Genomic DNA, 17230 nt, shown 5'->3' with positions numbered 1-17230 from the left:
TCCAATGGGAGTGTAATTTGGAGTCAATCCGATCAGCGATAACCCATAGTAGCCGACCGCTTTTGTCGGCGGTGTAACTACGTTGTAGCTGTCAAATTTGGTGAATTGCTGCTCTTGTGGTCATTGTCACAAAACCACACCCACCCTTATACCCTACCCATGTTACAAGTTAATGAGAAAGTGTAGGCTATATACCGTGAACGCAGCCTCCACTAACACAACACCATTGCCTTTAAAATTAAATCACAATGAACGTCCACGATACAGATTGATTAGAGCCCCTGGCCTAATGCTCTATTGATCAACCATACTATTCAGACCTCAGCTCAGCATTTGATACGGGGTCATACAAGGGCCCATGTTAAAACTTTGCCCTAAACCTAAAATGAGCACCTGAAGTTTAAAACAAAATAAATCAAATCTTTCCCCAGGTTTTTATTGTATATAAAAAAAAAATCACTGATAAAACAATACAAACTTCTAAGAATTACAACGAGCATCAGATCTACTGGGTATTGTGAATAGGTGAGAGATAGGACAGATTATTTTGGCGCCACAAGACCCAGTATAAGTATACGTCTTCCGTATAATAACGGATGGGATATAAACACAATATACCATGTATAGGAGTGACAGAAAATAGATGGTGAATTTATTGAGGCGACTTCCGTACAGAAGCTCAATACTAAAAAGCTAAGTCCACAGCGCTGTTCTATGTAGCAGCCATGTCTGATGAAAATGGACATACGGTGAACTTGTCAAGCAGTGTAACTGGCTGCTTCCGCTCCTAGCAATGTGTAGAAACTAGATTTAAACAAAAAATACACAAAAGCCATCATCATCATGTAAGCTCTATGCTTGAAAAAAGAAAATCAGGTCGCACACTTTGCCAAATAGAATCCACTTTCAAATTACAGCAATAAAAGTTTCAACCAACCCCACCCCTTTCACATTTTCACCATCAAAATAGGACCAAATAATTATAATACATACAGAAAAATCTGAAGGTTAATCTTTCGGTTCATCTTCTACTTGATCTATTTTGTCTAGTCAATCCAAAAGGAAAACTAACAATTCAACTGAGATAAAGAAGGATCGAGTTGAGTTGAATGAAGCCCGAATACAGTAAGCTCGGTGGGGCATGGAGGTTTTGGTACAATGGAGGGTTGGGTACATAGAGGTCTATACATCGGTCTCTATTATTGGGTGACTCAATCACTGACATCCATGTCGTCCTCTTCACGGTGGTCGCCTCCGTTGACTTTGGAAAGCCCAGTGCCATTGCCTTCCACCGAGTGAGGAGACTGGGCTCCGGAGTCCTGGTCGGAATCTTTCTTGTCCAGCCTCTCCCTCTCCTTCTCACTGTCGTAGCCCTGCTCTTCCTCATCATAGTCTCTGGTGACCTGCAAAGACGTCTAAGGAAATTTGAAATGACTAAGTTTAATATATCGGACGTTCATTTCATATTACTTGTTATTCTTTCATTAGGGCGAGTAAAACGCTGGATCTCTAACAGAGGTCAGAATACAGAAGGAAGAAAGAAAGAAAATGAACACGGACATCCTACACATCTTACATGAGGTGTATAACACAAGAAATCATTCAGTCATTGGTGCTGACCTTTACATCTCCTTTCTCCCCGTCAGTTTTCTCCCTTTCCTTTTCTTTGTCTTTACTCCTTTCTTTCTTTTCCTTCCTTTCATCCCGACTGCGGTCTTTATCGCTCCTGCGCTCACGGTCCTTCTCTCTTTCCTTGTCCCTCTTCTTGTCCTTCTTATGTCTGTAGGGAGAGGAAAGTTAAAAGCTTAAATCCAAAGAGAAGTGTAGTGGTTGACTGTCTAAAATGGCTTATTTCCAGGTTACCTTAAAGAAACCTTTAAATTTGAATCTAAATAAATTATTTGAGTGAGTGTTCTCAGGGCATTTACAGTTACACTTTGTAAACAAAATGTCTCGTCATTTTCAGTCTCAAAATAGCAATGAAATACCACTGGCAGCATATTGAAAATGTGTTCACTAAGGAAATTATCTTGTTCTATGAGAATCGAGAACCCCAAAACACCAACCTTCTAGGAGAGGGAGTCCTGGAGACTTTCCTCTTGGGGGATTTCTTAGGAGATCGGCTGGCACTGCGACTCCTTCTCCGCCTTCTATACCCAACAGCATGAAATTTTTTTTTTTGTAAATATCTGACCAATCAACAACATGTTGGGACAGCATGGTGAAACAGAGCCACAAGTCAGACATGCGGCTCTGACCAATAAAAGCAGCACTAACCGATCGATACTGCGAGACCTCCTGGCAGTACTGTAGCTTTTCGGAGGTGTTTTGGAGCGCTTTTTATCCCGCTCCTCCTTCTTCCTATCCCTGTGGATCGGAGACAAGTTAATTACATCTGATCAACATTTCTTACTGTATATTGGGATTAGAGTTGTGATAACGAGGTAGAGAGTAATCGCAGGGCGGTCTCAGAAGTTCAGATCGTGCAGCTTGAGGATTAAGAATGGGTCAAGTCTGTGCTCTGTGGCTCACCTGGACTTGCTTGGTGATGGTCTGCTCCGGTCTTTGGAGTGGGACCTCCCACTCCTCCTTCGGGGGCTCTTGGAGCGCCTCCTGTTCCTGGAGTGCGAGCGTCGCCTTGACCTGCTCTTTGAACGCCTGCAGATCACAAACACAACATTAGTTTCTACCCTTAATATAAAAAAAAAAATTAAAAAACGTACTACCTTTACTTTTAACACAATCCAAATGATTTGTCAGAGGAATAGAGTTTGTGTTCACCTGTGTCTGGAGCGAGAACGGGACCTTCTGCGTCTAGACCTGGACCTGGAACGCGAGTGCTTCCTCTTGCTCTCCTTGTCTGCACAAACAAAACATGAAATTACTTTGGTAGAGCAAATAATAGCTTATAGCTAGGGCTACCAGTAATTTATCAGATATAATATATCCTTTGGAGATGCAAGGCTTGGGCTACTCACTCCCAGGCTCGATGGCAGCAGAGATGAGTGACTGAGCCTCTCTGACCCTCTTCATGGCCTCTTCTATCTCTTTGTTGGAGGAGTCTGCCTTCAGGCCCGGATTCATGTTAATGTTCATGTTCATCCCTACACCCATGTGGTTCATTCTGAAGAAGAGGATATTATTTAGTGGGGATTATAAACCGGGTAGTTTGGGTCCGAGATGCTGATAGGCTGAAACAGCATTCCAGCCGAGTGTATATCAGACCATATACTAAGGGTATGACACAAAGCTACTTGTTTACTGTCATATGTATGTTAGCAAACGGTTTACAAAGCAATAAGGCACCTCGGGTTTGTGGTATGAGGAGGTGTGGTATATAGCCAATATACATCTGCTAAGCGCTGTATCTAGGCCCTCCATGCACAAAAACAGCCCTTAGGCGTGGTATATTGGCTATATAACACACCTCCTCAGGCCTTATTGCTTAATTAGAACACACTGGAGGGTCATCCAACAAATGAACAGCTCATAGGTGTTTGATGTCTTGTAATGGACATTTTCTAGAGGCATGATGACTTACTTTGGATCCACCTGCGACATAAACTTCAGAAGCTGGTCAGTGGGAAATGACTGTTGGGTAAGAAGAGTGAAGAAAAGTGTGAAATATATAATATACAAGTTAGATATCTGATATCCTTTAAACATTTCCCTTCAACACCAGCAGTTGTGTGCGCACACAAAAATATCACCAGATTTCAAGCCAACACTCACCTGGGGGTTCATATTCATATTGGGGTTTGGAAACCCGAACGCTGCCATCGCTTCCAAGGAGGGACCGCCGAAAGGATTGCCACCCATCTACAAAAAAACAACAGCACACCATTAACCCTTTCGTTGTCTATATATACACGAGCGGACAATTATCAAGTCATTAAGGCAGATGTTTCATTTGAATAACTTAAGGACCACAGAATTAAACAGAACAATTAAACATTGTATGTGCTGAGGACCCACCTGTGGATAGGACATGGGGTTTGGTGTTGGGAGAAGTCCTACCTGTGGATTAGACATGGGGTTTGGTGTTGGAAGGAGACCTCCTCCGGGCAGAATCCCTGCAACAGCATTTGCTGGCGCCAGCAGTGACAAAGCTTTAGCCTCCTCCGGGATAACACCTACAGAAAAACCAAACAGGCATTAGGGGAAGAAGAGAACATCAACGTCTAGACTCTACAGAAAAGGAGAGACATTTTGAAAAACAAAAAAAACAGATGACTTGCTCAAGTATTCTTTAAAAACATTTGTAAAGGTTTCAATACTGTTACCTTTGATAGCTGCTAGATTTGAGAAGGTTTGTTCCCTTTATTATTTTAACCAGTGTAGATTGAAAAATAACTACGATCGGGAAAATAGTATATCACAATACACACTACTCCAGTGAACACTGCCAAGATTGTATCACCTGAACGTGTTTTTTAAGTCATGAACCAAACGTTAGCTAGCACAGCGGCTTCTCCAGTGGGGTGTGCTCTCAATTTTCATTTAGATTGAACAAGCGACTCACGTTGGCGGCTTCACTACTAAGGAGCACACAGAGAAAAATCGAGATACACAAAACAAAAAGAATTTCAGAGAGTTGGAGGTCAACAGTGATTACTGACATTTTCTACTACTTACCAGCAATACAGTTATAAGTAGGAAAAAAAACCCCCAGCTAGCATTCACATTTTGGGTAGGTGATATCTACGCTCCCAAGAACCTTACCTGTCACTGCATTAAATATGCAACAAATGAACCAATGCCTTTTATTTATGTGTAAAATCAACTTGGCAACATTAGATTAGCTTGTTTGCCTAACATAGTGATCAGAAAAAGAAAAAAAAACTATGGTTTCAGATCTCAATGTTGCCATTGCTACCTAAAAAAAGAAAACATAGAATATCTTAATCAAGATACAATAGCAAAAATAACATTTTTTTTTTTTTACAGAAGACACACAAACACACTCACAAACAACATTTAAAAAGGGCACACGGGGGAGAGAATTTAGCTGCAGGAGACAAAACGGTTGGGTGGTATTTTCAGCGGGGCCTGGTATACAGGACTGGCTGAGCCAGGAAAAAGAACTGTAAAACACAACAACAAAAAAGAAAGACCACTGTTAAAGAGAGAGCACTGAACCAGTTGCCATTGCCATGTGGGGTGGATATCTAAGACAATTAACAACTAGATACAGTCAGGAACCTTAAAGTACAACATAGAAAACACACAGATTTGCTATTTTAATCCGCCAATTTCAGGGACAGAGTGGTGAGTGAGTGCATGTAATTTCTTGCTAAATTTAAATTGGATACTATTGGCCACCCAATTCCCCAAACCAGGAAGTGCCTTAACGCTAAAGGTGAAAAAAATATGAAATGCAGGTATACCAATAGCTGTGTTATTGAGAAGTGTATAGTTTACTGTTATGTTACTCTGCTATGGTTTACTTCTTACCACTTGGATCCAATGAGAAAACCAGATTGGACATTATACAGGTCAGATTATTAACACACCTGTTTTGATAAATATGTACTTGTGAGCAGTCAAGAAATATTTGTGTAATACATGTGATATGCATTATAGTATTAACAGTTATATATATGCTACTGCATTCAATTTAAACTAAAATACCCTAAAGAAGAGAAAATGAGAGAGAAAGAGAGAAGAAAGGACACAGGAAAAAAGAGAAAGAAGGGTCTGGGGGGGCTGCTTGAACGCTTGCTGGCCTTTTGTAAATGCCTACAATCCCCTGTTGGCAGGCAGAGGACCACTTTCAGCCATCAAGGAGGGGGCTCTGCTTTTGCCTTCTCCACTACAACAAATCACACACACAAATAACAGAGAGAAGTTTAATAGAGGATAGTCCAATATGGGGGAGAAAATAAAAAGCATGGTTAAGTTTTTATACACATGTAAGTTCATCTCTGCTTTCTTTTGAGGAGGTGCGTCTGTCTGCCCATGGGTCTGGGCTTGTTCAGCCCTCTCAGTCGGAGCAAGTCCCAGTCCCTAAAGCAGACCTTGGTATACTGTGCTGGTGGAGGAGGACAAAGAATTGGCTCTGGAGACTACTACAGACTACTCAAGGTCATCTGTGTTGTTTAGTGTCTACCAAGTCCAACGCATCATGGATGACATTATGACCTTACAGTGTGGCAGAAACTTTATATAAGACATACGTGTATGGTTATAGGTTTGGTCTTTAGTTCCACAGTATACCAAGGGTCTGGGTTGTGAGAGCTGGTATAGACACCTCTCTCATTGCAATTAGCAGAGGGATCGTACAAGATAGGACAGGAAGAGTGGCATGACATCATTGACCACAGAATCAGATAGGCTTGTCAGATGAAAAATGGTTACTATTCAATTCAATGGGGTTTATTGGCATGGGAAACATATGTTTACATTGCCAAAGCAAGCGAAACTGATATAATCTGAAATAGTTAGGATACACGCTTAACAGTGGCTCAAGCCACAGGCTCATATTACTCCATCCTGAAATCAATGGGGGCGTCAGGCGTCACTCTCCCATCACTACATCATACAATCAAGGATCATTCATACAGAAAGGGAAGAACAAATCACCAACCTTCGGCAAAAGGGACGACGATCAGCGCCCTGTCCACGAAGACTGTGTTGGTCAGATGTTGAGACACCCCCACGGACTCGGACTCTTTGAACTTCACAAAACACACACGCGACGTCACTGGCAGAGGCGACTCACTGCAATAGAAAACGTTTTTGTAGTTAACTAACGTTAGTTAGTCCGCTAGCGACAACATAATAGATTGTATATAGCAAATAATCCCCGAAGTAGCTAGGCAAACTATCGTTACCCAACTATAGTAGTTAATGATTCGCCTTCTTAGGTTTCGGGGACGGCCCGAGATGGGGCCTCCTGATGCTAACGTTAGCATCGTTAATAATACTACATTGAAATCAATTAAATCACAAAGTGGTAAAAAGTGATTAACTAAACAAACAATAATTGTATATAGTTAGCAACAAACGTTCAACAAATATAAGCTACTTACTCTGGTGGAAACAATTTGAGTTCTTCAATGGTTCCAAGAAACCCGAACAGCATTCGCATCTGCTCGGATGTTGTGCTTGGCGACACGTTCGTCACCTGCACTACGTTCGTGGTACAATTCATGTTTTCAGAAAATAGTAAAAACAAATATATATATATAAACAATTACCTCTCTATTTCAGAAGTATTATTGTATAAATATAGCCAATTAGTTGCTATCCTCGTCGAAGGCGTTTTATAAACTCAAATAAAGATCTCGATTCGTTTCGCCGCCATGTTGTTTAGCTTGAATATACAAAACAGCGCATGCGCATTGTGAAAGTCCTGCAGTAATGTAGCTAGTGGTGATGTGTGCCAGGAGAGGTCGCTCTCTTCCAGGAATCAAATGTGAAATTTCTCACGTTTCGGTGGCATGTAATAAACAGTGAATTTGATTTCTAGGCTAATTGAAATAGATGGTGCAACTCAGGCCAATAGATATTTTATGTTCAGATGGTAATCATAATGAAAACAGACGTTGACTCTTTGAATATGCTTTCACAAAAGTGAAACAAACAAGCAAGAGCAATTGTTACTCTTCTGTCTGGTCCTCACTGTTTTGCGCCATGTCTCTCAGCTCCTTTAGCTCAGTCCAAATCTCAGGGGTGGTGGTATTCTGGCCTATCGTCTGTTTGTCATTCATTTTTGGAGGTCATTTGTATCTGACGCTGTAAAGGGCTGTGGGAGTACACAACCTGTTATTCGGTTGAAGGTCCCTCTTTATCTCCATAAAGTCTGTAAATGTTTTTGGTTATGTCACTTGACCTCAACCAAGCGCTATTATAAGACGTATGTGTGCATTTAGTGTGTTTTCAGTCTGTACTGTGTGTTGTTTGTGAATACACTCTATTACCTTCATATCTAATTCGGTCTCACACACTCCTGAGCAAACACAAACACAGACACAGACATTAGTTGTAGTCCAGTCTGGTCTGATCCAGTCCTGGGCACTGACTGATTAGGTAGCCTACAGGTGGAGAAGTGGAGTATGCCACTAAAATAGTAATTAAACTAGAGATAGTTATTGAGCTTATTCCAAAATGACACTAATTAACTACAAGATTGCTGTAAAACACTATGACAGGGTAGTTTGATAAATCATGAGGTGAAAACTGAGCTGCACTTCCTAACCTCCTGCCAAATGTATGACCTTATTAGAGACTCATATTTCCCTCAGATTAGACAGACTCACAAAGAATTCCAAAAGAAATCCAATGTTGATAAACTCACATATTTATTTTGGTGAAATACCACAGCAGAAAGATTTGTGGCACAAGAAAAGGGCAACCAGTGAAGAACAAACACCATTGTAAATATAACCCATTGTAAATCTACGTTTATTAATCTTACGTTTATTTAATTTCCCATTTGTATTTTAACTATTTTGGAACTTTTCTGTGTCATTTTATTTTTTACACTTTTGTTTATTATATTCTATTTCACTTGCACTTGCACTTCACCATGCCGTCAAAAAGAGGTTGCTTATTTAAAAGCGTGGGGGGAGAGTAGTCTGAATTGGGTTCTGGAGGTGTACTCCAACTCATACATCGCACTCACATGCCAGCCATGAGTGTTTCCAAGCCAGTGAGGTTCACATCCACCAGTAGTGCTGGAGAGCTGCTCTGGCTGGTTTCTCCTGTAAAGACAGCTCACAATGGCCCATATTCTCTGTGCACTCACTCACCCAGATCAGGTGATACCCTGCTAGGGCAGTGATTGGCTCTTGTCTCAGACCTTCCCCAAGGTGATTGGTTGAGTGACTAGCACCCTGCATGTGACCTCTACAATGAGCTTCCACCCACATGACCAGAGGAAGCGTGAATGATCTTATATAGTTTCAAATCAGCCCAGACAATCTCTATTGCGGTTTCATGACAAAATTTAAAATTAACTTCTAAAATGAACCATAATTATAGCATACATTTTGAATATGTATTATTTCTATGAAAATTCCCACATAGGTACAGTTGTCTGCGTTTGTTTCTGCATCTACTACAAAAACAGACAAACTAGAGTGAAGCATCATGGGAATATGCAAATCAGGACAGCTATGATTGGCAGGTTAAGGGAGAGTTTGTGATTTTGGCAATCTACTTCCCCAAGTGGATACCACTCATGGATGTAATTTATGTTCATCCCATTTCAATCCAGTAGACAGCAGCAATGTACTTTAAGAAAATAATGTGTTAGTCTTAGTAAAATGAAAATCATACGAAAGAGGGCTTTTTAAAAACGTTCTTTATTTTGAAACTGTTTATTTTTGATAATTTGGGGCTTTAACCCCAGAACTGCTCACATCAGAAAAAAATATGTATATACACACCCAGAGGTCTCAAGCCAACTTCAAAAAAATGTTAGGTGGATAGCAATATTACAGGGATTATATTTTTAATATGTAAATATATAAATACAGTGCCAGTCAAACGTTTGGACACACCTACTCATTCCAGGCCTTTTCTTTATTTGTACTATTTTCGACATTGTAGAATAATAGTGAAGACATCAAACTATGAAATAACCCATTTGAGTTACTGTTAAGGGATTTTTTTTTAATCAATAATGACTAATTATGTATACATTTCAATCAGAATACTATTATGTTACTGTATAGATGTATAAATTGTCTTTTAATCCTAGTACTGAATATAATGTGTGTAATTATAATCAAGAATTAGAACAATGACTGTCTGTTCCTTGGTAGAAATGAATGAACTTATCGTCAGACTGGCTAGAATGCTTATCTACACAGGAAGACCTTGGCTCGGTCATAAATTATCTAAATTGGTGGGAGAACTATACTGCCATTGTACCAGAGTGGAGAAGAGACGGGACAGTTCGAAAACTAATGACGTAATTTTCAGTTTATAACCTGTGGTAAATTGTATCGTGTTCAGTACTCTCGAGAATAAACGCTACTGATTGATTTTGAGACTGGTCTCTGTCCATTTTATGCAAATAAGGATCTTACAAATTCTTAGGAGTGGGCAGAGTGTTAAATTGAATTGGTTAAATAAAACATAAAGGAATTTAATTCCTGTAACAGTTACCTTTGCTGCAGAGGATAAGTTCATTACAGTTACCAACCTCAGAAATTGCAGCATGAGTTGGGCCGCAGAGTGAAGGAAAAGCAGCCAACAAGTGCTCAGCATATGTGGGAACTCCTTCAAGACTGTTGGAAAAGCATTCCAGGTGAAGCTGGTTGAGTGAATTCCGAGAGTGTGCAAAACTGTCATGAAGGCGAAGGGTATCTACTTTGAAGAATATAAAATATATTTTTTACATGATTCCATAAGTTATTTCATAGTTTTGATGTCTTCACTATTATTCTACAATGTAGAAAATAACCTAAATAAAGAAAACCCCTGGAATGAGTAGGTGTTCTAAAACTTTTAACCGGTAGTGTGTACAGTGGCAATAAAAAGTATGTGAACCCTTTGGAATTAACTGGATTTCTGCGTAAATTGGTCAAAAAATTTGATCTGATCTTCCTCTAAGTCACAAAAATAGACAAACGCAGTGTGCTTAAACTAATAACACACAAATTATTGTATTTTTATTGTCTATATTAAATATCTATTTTTAACCTTCACAGTGTAGGTTGGGAAAAGTATGTGAACCCCTAGGCTAATGACTTCTCCAAAAGCTTATTGGAGTCAGGACTCCGCTAACCTGGAGTCCAATCAATGAGATGAGATTGGAGCTGTTGGTTAGAGCTGCCCAGCAATATAAAAAACATTCAAAAATGTGAGTTTGCTATTCACATGAAGAATTGCCTGAAGTGGCCCATGCCTCGAACAAGAGTTCTCAGAAGACCTACAATTAAGAATTGTTGACTTGCATAAAGCTGGAAATGTTTATTAAAGTATCTCTAAAAGCCTTGATGTTCATCAGCCCACGTTAAGACAAATTATCTATAAATGGAAAAAGTTCAGCACTGTTGCTAATCTCCCTAGGAGTGGCCGTCCTGCAAAGATGACTGCAAGAGCACAGAGCAGAATGCTCAATTAGGTTAATGAAGACTTACAGAAATCTCAGGAAAATGCAAACATCTCTGTTGGCAAGTCTACGATAAGTAAAACACTAAACAAGAATGGTGTTCATGGGAGGACACCACGGAAGAGGCCACTGCTGTCCAAAAAAAACATTGTTGCACATCTGAAGTTTGCAAAAGAGCACCTGAATGTTCCACAGCACTACTGGCAAAATATTCAGTGGACAGATAGAACTGAAGTTGAGTTGTTTGGAAGGAAGGAACACATAACACTATGTGTGGAGAAAAAAAGGCACAGCATACCAACATCAAAACCTCATCCCAACTGTAAAATTTGGTGGAGGGAGCATGATGGTATGGGGCTGCTTTGCTGCTGAATTCCCAAGTTTATCAAGACATTTTGCAGGAGAATGTAAGGCTATCTGTCCGCCAATTGAAGCTCAACAGAAGTTGGGTAATGCAACAGGACAACAACTCAAAACACAGAAGTAAATCAACAACAGAATGGCTTCAACCGAAGAAAATACACCTTCTGGAATGGCCCAGTCAGAGTCCTGACCTCAACCCGATTGAGATGCTGTGGCATGACCTCGAGAGCAGTTCACACTAGACATCCCAAGAATATTGCTGAACTGAAACAGTTTGTGAAGAGGAATGGTCCAAAATTCCTCCTGACCGTTGTGCAGGTCTGATACGCAACTACAACAACAACATTTTGTTTAGGTTGTTGCTGCCAAAGGAGGGTCAACCAGTTATTAAATCCAAGGGTTCACATACTTTTCCCACCCTGCACTGTGAATGTTTGCATGGTGTGTTCAAAAAAGACATGAAAACGTGTAATTGTTTGTGTGTTATTAGTTTAAGCAGACTGTATTTGTCTATTGTTGTGACTTAGATGATGATCAGATCAAATTGTATGACCAATTTATGCAGAAATCCAGGCAATTCCAAAGGGTTCACATACTTTTTCTTGCCCATATATATATACAGTATATATATAATCTCTGTAATACTACTATCCACCTAGCAATTGTATGAAGTTGGTTTTAGCTACTCTACCCACACACTTTTACACACACTTTTACCGAAGCAGTAAAGAGAGTTGTTTTTTTCTTTTTTCTTTCAGATAAGTTTCATTATCGCATTTCCTTTAAAACAGCTCATATATATTCTTGTGTAAAAAGTACATGTTGTTAAAACCAATTAAACAACCATAAATACAAGCACTTTTCTATGTTACACCTCCAATTCTGTAAAAGCCATTTCAAACGTGTACAAATGAATTAACAAAAGTAAAACATTTTTAAGACATGGAAAACTGCTGTCTTCGGTCATTTGTACAGGAGCGGGGTGAGTCCTTAAACTCGCCTCCTCCTGCTCTTCCGAATATATCACCATCCTGTCCTTCGGGGCTAAGAGGAGATCCCTACCCTAGGCGCATCGCCCTAGGCGCCGCAGCGCTGTCAGGCTGTGGCCACAGGGACCTTGTGTGTTGTGGGGGACCCTTTGCATGGGGTCGAGGCCCCCTTTCTTCTGTACCACCCCAGGGCTTCTGTGGCTACCATGGCCACTGCCTGGGGGGTGGTCTCTACTCGTTTCACTACCAGCAGGTTGCGGGAGGACCACAGTGCATCCTTCAGACACGTGAGGGTGGGCCAGAGCTTGGTGAAGGCCTTCGGTGGAATAGGCCTTCGGCCCACCCCATACAGCACGAGCTAGGGTGTTAGGTCCTTCCCTGCAGGCAGACATGGGGAGATCAGGGTGCTTGCTTCCTTCCACAGGTCCCTGGCGGCTCTGCACTCCCAGAGCAAGTGCATCACCGACACCTCTTGGCAACAGCCTGGTCGGGGGCATGCGGATATCCTCGCCATGCCCCGGGAGTGCTTAACGGCCCTAATCGGGAGGATCTCGTAGGCACCCATCCAGGACAGGTCCCTGTGCCAATTCAGGAGAGCAGGATGGGTCATATTACGTCAATCCGTTATGGGCTTGCCTATAGCAAGCCCGCGCACTGGACACATTGGTTCCCGCTCCTGCACAAGAGAGAGAAGAGAGTGGTGTTTAAGTTATAACCGTGACTGCTTCTTTTTCCAGTTTAAAATGTCTTAAAAACTTCTGGAGCTGGACCAAGTGTGTGTGGGGCAGGAAAAAAACTGGGGCTCGCAGGTCGACTAGGATCCTGAACTAGGGTTCTGAGGTAAGATCCCAGCCAGAACCGTGTGAGGGCCTGTGTCTTGTTGTTGACCGGGGAGGTGGCAAGAGTGAGATGCAACGCTGTGTAGCAGCTGCCCAGGAACAAGTAGAGGTCAGGCAAGCCTCCCCCCCCCCCCTTGGACCTGGGCCTCTTGACCACCTCCCTCCTCAGCCTCTCCCACTTTCTTCCTCACAGGAGGTAGAACAGCATCCGTTCCAGAGCTAAAAGAGTTCTTCGTGGGGGGAAGAACAAAAAGTTTTGAAATGACACAAATATACATTTTCACAAAGTCTGCTGCCTCAGTTTGTATGATGGCAATTTACATATACTCCAGAATGTTATTTAGAGTTATCAGATGAATTGCAATTAATTGCAAGTCTCTCTTTAACATGCAAATGAACTGAATCCCCAAAAAACATTTCCACTGCATTTTAGCCCTGCCACAAAAGGACAAGCTGACATCATGTCAGTGATTCTCTCGTTAACACAGGTGTGAGTGTTGGCGAGGACAAGGCTGGAGATCAGTCTGTCATGCTGATTGAGTTCGAAATACAGACATGCTTCAAAAGGAGGGTGGTGCTTGGAATCATTGTTCTTCCTCTGTCAACCACAGTTACCTGCAAGGAAACACGTGCCGTCATCATTGCTTTGCACAAAAAAGGCTTCACAGGCAAGGATATTGTCACACCCTGACCATAGTTTGCTTTGTATGTTTCTATGTTTTGTTTGGTCAGGGTGTGATCTGAGTGGGCATTCTATGTTACATGTCTAGTTTGTCTATTTCTATGTTTGGCCTGATATGGTTCTCAATCAGAGGCAGGTGTTAGTCGTTGTCTCTGATTGGGAACCATATTTAGGTAGCCTGTTTGGTGTTGGGTTTTGTGGGTGATTGTTCCTGTCTCTGTGTTTGCACCAGATAGGGCTGTTTTGGTTTTTCACATTTCGTTTTTTGTTAGTCTATTCATGTATAGTTTCTTTATTAAAGAACCATGAATAATAACCACGCTGCGTTTTGGTCCGCCTCTCCTTCGACTCAAGAAAACCGTTACAGATATTGCTGCCAGTAAGATTGCACCTAAATCAACCATTTATCGGATCATCAAGAACTTCAAGGAGAGCGGTTCAATTGTTGTGAAGAAGGCTTCAGGGCGCCCAAGAAAGTTCAGCAAGTGCCAGGACCGTCTCCTAAAGTTGATTCAGCTGCGGGATCGGGGCACCACCAGTACAGAGCTTGCTCAGGAATGGCAGCAGGCAGGTGGGAGTGCATCTGCACGCACAGTGAGGCGAAGACTTTTGGAGGATGGCCTGGTGTCAAGAACGGCAGCAAAGAAGCCACTTCCCTCCAGGAATAACATCAGGAACAGACTGATATTCTGCAAAAGGTACAGGGATTGGACTGCTGAGGACTGGGGTAAAGTCATTTTCTCTGATGAATCCCATTTCCAATTCTTTGAGGCATCTGGAAAAAAGCTTCTCAGGAGAAGACAAGGTGAGCGCTACCATCAGTCCTGTGTAAAGCATCCTGAGACCATTCATGTGTGGGGTTGCTTCTCAGCCAAGGGAGTGGGCTCACTCACAATTTTGCCTAAGAACACAGCCATGAATAAAGAATGGTACCAACACATCCTCCGAGAGCAACTTCTCCCAACCATCCAGGAAGTGGTTATTTGTTGTGAAACTAGCCACAATAAGGAATGGGCACAATAGTGGAATTTATGGTTTGCCTTCAAAATAAAAGTACCTCTTTGAACGTGATGCAGAAGGTTACAAATCAATGGCCAATATCCTATGTGTACCCCAACTCAGACATCGCACTCATATGCCAACCATGAGTGTTTCCAAGCCAGTGAGGTCACATCCACCAGTAGTGGTGCTGGACTGGCTGGTTTCTCCTGTAAAGACAACTCACAATGGCTCATATTCTCTGTACACTCACTCACCCAGGTCAGGTGATACCCTGCTAGGGCAGTGACTGGCTCTTGTCTCAGACCTTCCCCACGGTGATTGGTTGAGTGACAAGCACCCTGCATGTGACCTCTATGTTGAGCTTCCACCCACAGAAAATGAGACAGGGTTGATGTTGTTATATAGTGCCACAGCAGCCTCGACCTCATCTATTATGGTTTTACAACAACTTAAAAAAAATCATGGGCAAAGTATATACTTTACATATGATAATTTTTTGTTAATGAACAATCACACCTAGGTACAGTTGTCTGTGGTTGTGAAGTGAAATTCTGGGAATATGCAAATCAGGACAGCTAAGATCAGTCGTTAAAGGGATAGTTCTGGATTTGGCAATGAGGCTCTTTATCTGTGGGTAGAGTAGTCGCACAGTAACGGATATTTGAATAATAAATGTGTTTGTTTATTTAATTGAAAGAGTAAATGTGATAGAGAGTAGTTTGAGAATAAAAACTGTGGGCAGAGAGTAGTCTGAATTGGGTTCTGGCGGTGTACTCCAACTCACACATTGAACTCATATGCCAGCCATGAGTGTTTCCAAGCCAGTGAGGTCACATAAACCAGAAGTGCTGGAGAGCTGCTCTGGCTGGTTTCTCCTGTAAAGACAACTCACAATGGCCCATATTCTCTGTGCACTCACTCACCCAGGTCAGGTGATACCCTGCTAGGGCAGTGATTGGCTCTTGTCTCAGACCTTCCCCAAGGTGATTGGTTGAGTGACAAGCACCCTGCATGTGACCTCTATGATGAGCTTCCACCCACAGAAAATGAGACAGGGTTGATGTTGTTATATAGTGCCACAGCAGCCTCGACCTAATCTATTATGGTTTTACAACAACTTTGAAAAGTACTCTTTAAAAAAATCATGGGCAAAGTATATATTTTACATATGATAATTTTTTGTTAATGAACAATCACACAGTGAAATTCTGGGAATATGCAAATCAGGACAGCTAAGATCAGTCATTAAAGGGATAGTTCTGGATTTGGCAATGAGGCTCTTTATCTGTGGGTAGAGTAGTCGCACAGTAACGGAAATTTGTTTATTTAATTGAAAGAGTAAATGTAGACAGTAGTTTGAGAATAAAACTGTGGGCAGAGAGTAGTCTGAATTGGGTTCTGGAGGTGTACTCCAACTCACACATTGCACTCATATGCCAGCCATGAGTGTTTCCAAGCCAGTGAGGTCACATCAACCAGTACTGCTGGAGAGCTGCTCTGGCTGGTTTCTCCTGTAAAGACAACTCACAATGGCCCATATTCTCTGTGCACTCACTCACCCAGGTCAGGTGATACCCTGCTAGGGCAGTGATTGGCTCTTGTCTCAGACCTTCCCCAAGGTGATTGGTTGAGTGACAAGCACCCTGCACGTGACCTCTATGATGCGCTTCCACACACAGAAAATGAGACAGGGTTGATGTTGTTATATAGTGCCAAAGCAGCCTCGACCTCATCTATTATGGTTTTACAACAACTTTGAAAAGTACTCTTTAAAAAAATCATGGGCAAAGTATATATTTTACATATGATAATTTTTTGTTAATGAACAATCACACAGTGAAATTCTGGGAATATGCAAATCAGGACAGCTAAGATCAGTCATTAAAGGGATAGTTCTGGATTTGGCTGTGGGTAGAGTAGTCGCACAGTAACGGAAATTTGTTTATTTAATTGAAAGAGTAAATGTAGACAGTAGTTTGAGAATAAAACTGTGGGCAGAGAGTAGTCTGAATTGGGTTCTGGAGGTGTACTCCAACTCACACATTGCACTCATATGCCAGCCATGAATGTTTCCAAGCCAGTGAGGTCACATCAACCAGTAGTGCTGGAGAGCTGCTCTGGCTGGTTTCTCCTGTAAAGACAACTCATAATGGCCCATATTCTCTGTGCACTCACTCACCCAGGTCAGGTGATACCCTGCTAGGGCAGTGATTGGCTCTTGTCTCAGACCTTCCCCAAGGTGATTGGTTGAGTGACAAGCACCCTGCATGTGACCTCTATGATGAGCTTC

General features: G+C 41.7%; 1 protein-coding gene across 2 annotated transcripts; it reads right to left on the bottom strand.

Annotated features, from left to right (window-relative positions):
- Positions 1–417: 417 nt before the first annotated feature.
- On the bottom strand, positions 418–7341 carry LOC110508609 (serine/arginine-rich splicing factor 11). 2 transcript variants are annotated; one of them, XM_021589260.2, is made up of 12 exons: positions 7032–7341; positions 6587–6720; positions 3976–4133; positions 3733–3819; positions 3542–3591; positions 2979–3124; positions 2782–2860; positions 2533–2658; positions 2278–2367; positions 2067–2150; positions 1621–1780; positions 418–1415 (listed from the first exon to the last, which is right to left on the bottom strand). In XM_021589260.2, the coding sequence occupies exons 1-12, from the start codon at positions 7151–7153 to the stop codon at positions 1212–1214; spliced, it is 1440 nt and encodes a 479-aa protein (XP_021444935.2). In that variant the 5' UTR covers positions 7154–7341; the 3' UTR covers positions 418–1211. The 2 variants fall into 2 exon arrangements, with proteins under 2 accessions (XP_021444935.2, XP_021444936.2); XM_021589261.2 differs by having other exon boundaries at positions 4018–4133.
- Between the last annotated feature and the right edge of the window lie 9889 nt (positions 7342–17230).

The sequence above is a fragment of the Oncorhynchus mykiss genome, chromosome 28 (genome assembly GCF_013265735.2).
Source record: "Oncorhynchus mykiss isolate Arlee chromosome 28, USDA_OmykA_1.1, whole genome shotgun sequence".
In the NCBI taxonomy this organism is placed as follows: domain Eukaryota; kingdom Metazoa; phylum Chordata; class Actinopteri; order Salmoniformes; family Salmonidae; genus Oncorhynchus; species Oncorhynchus mykiss.
The sequence above is the reverse complement of the archived record's forward strand: the minus strand, read 5'-3'. Positions and strand labels throughout refer to the sequence as shown.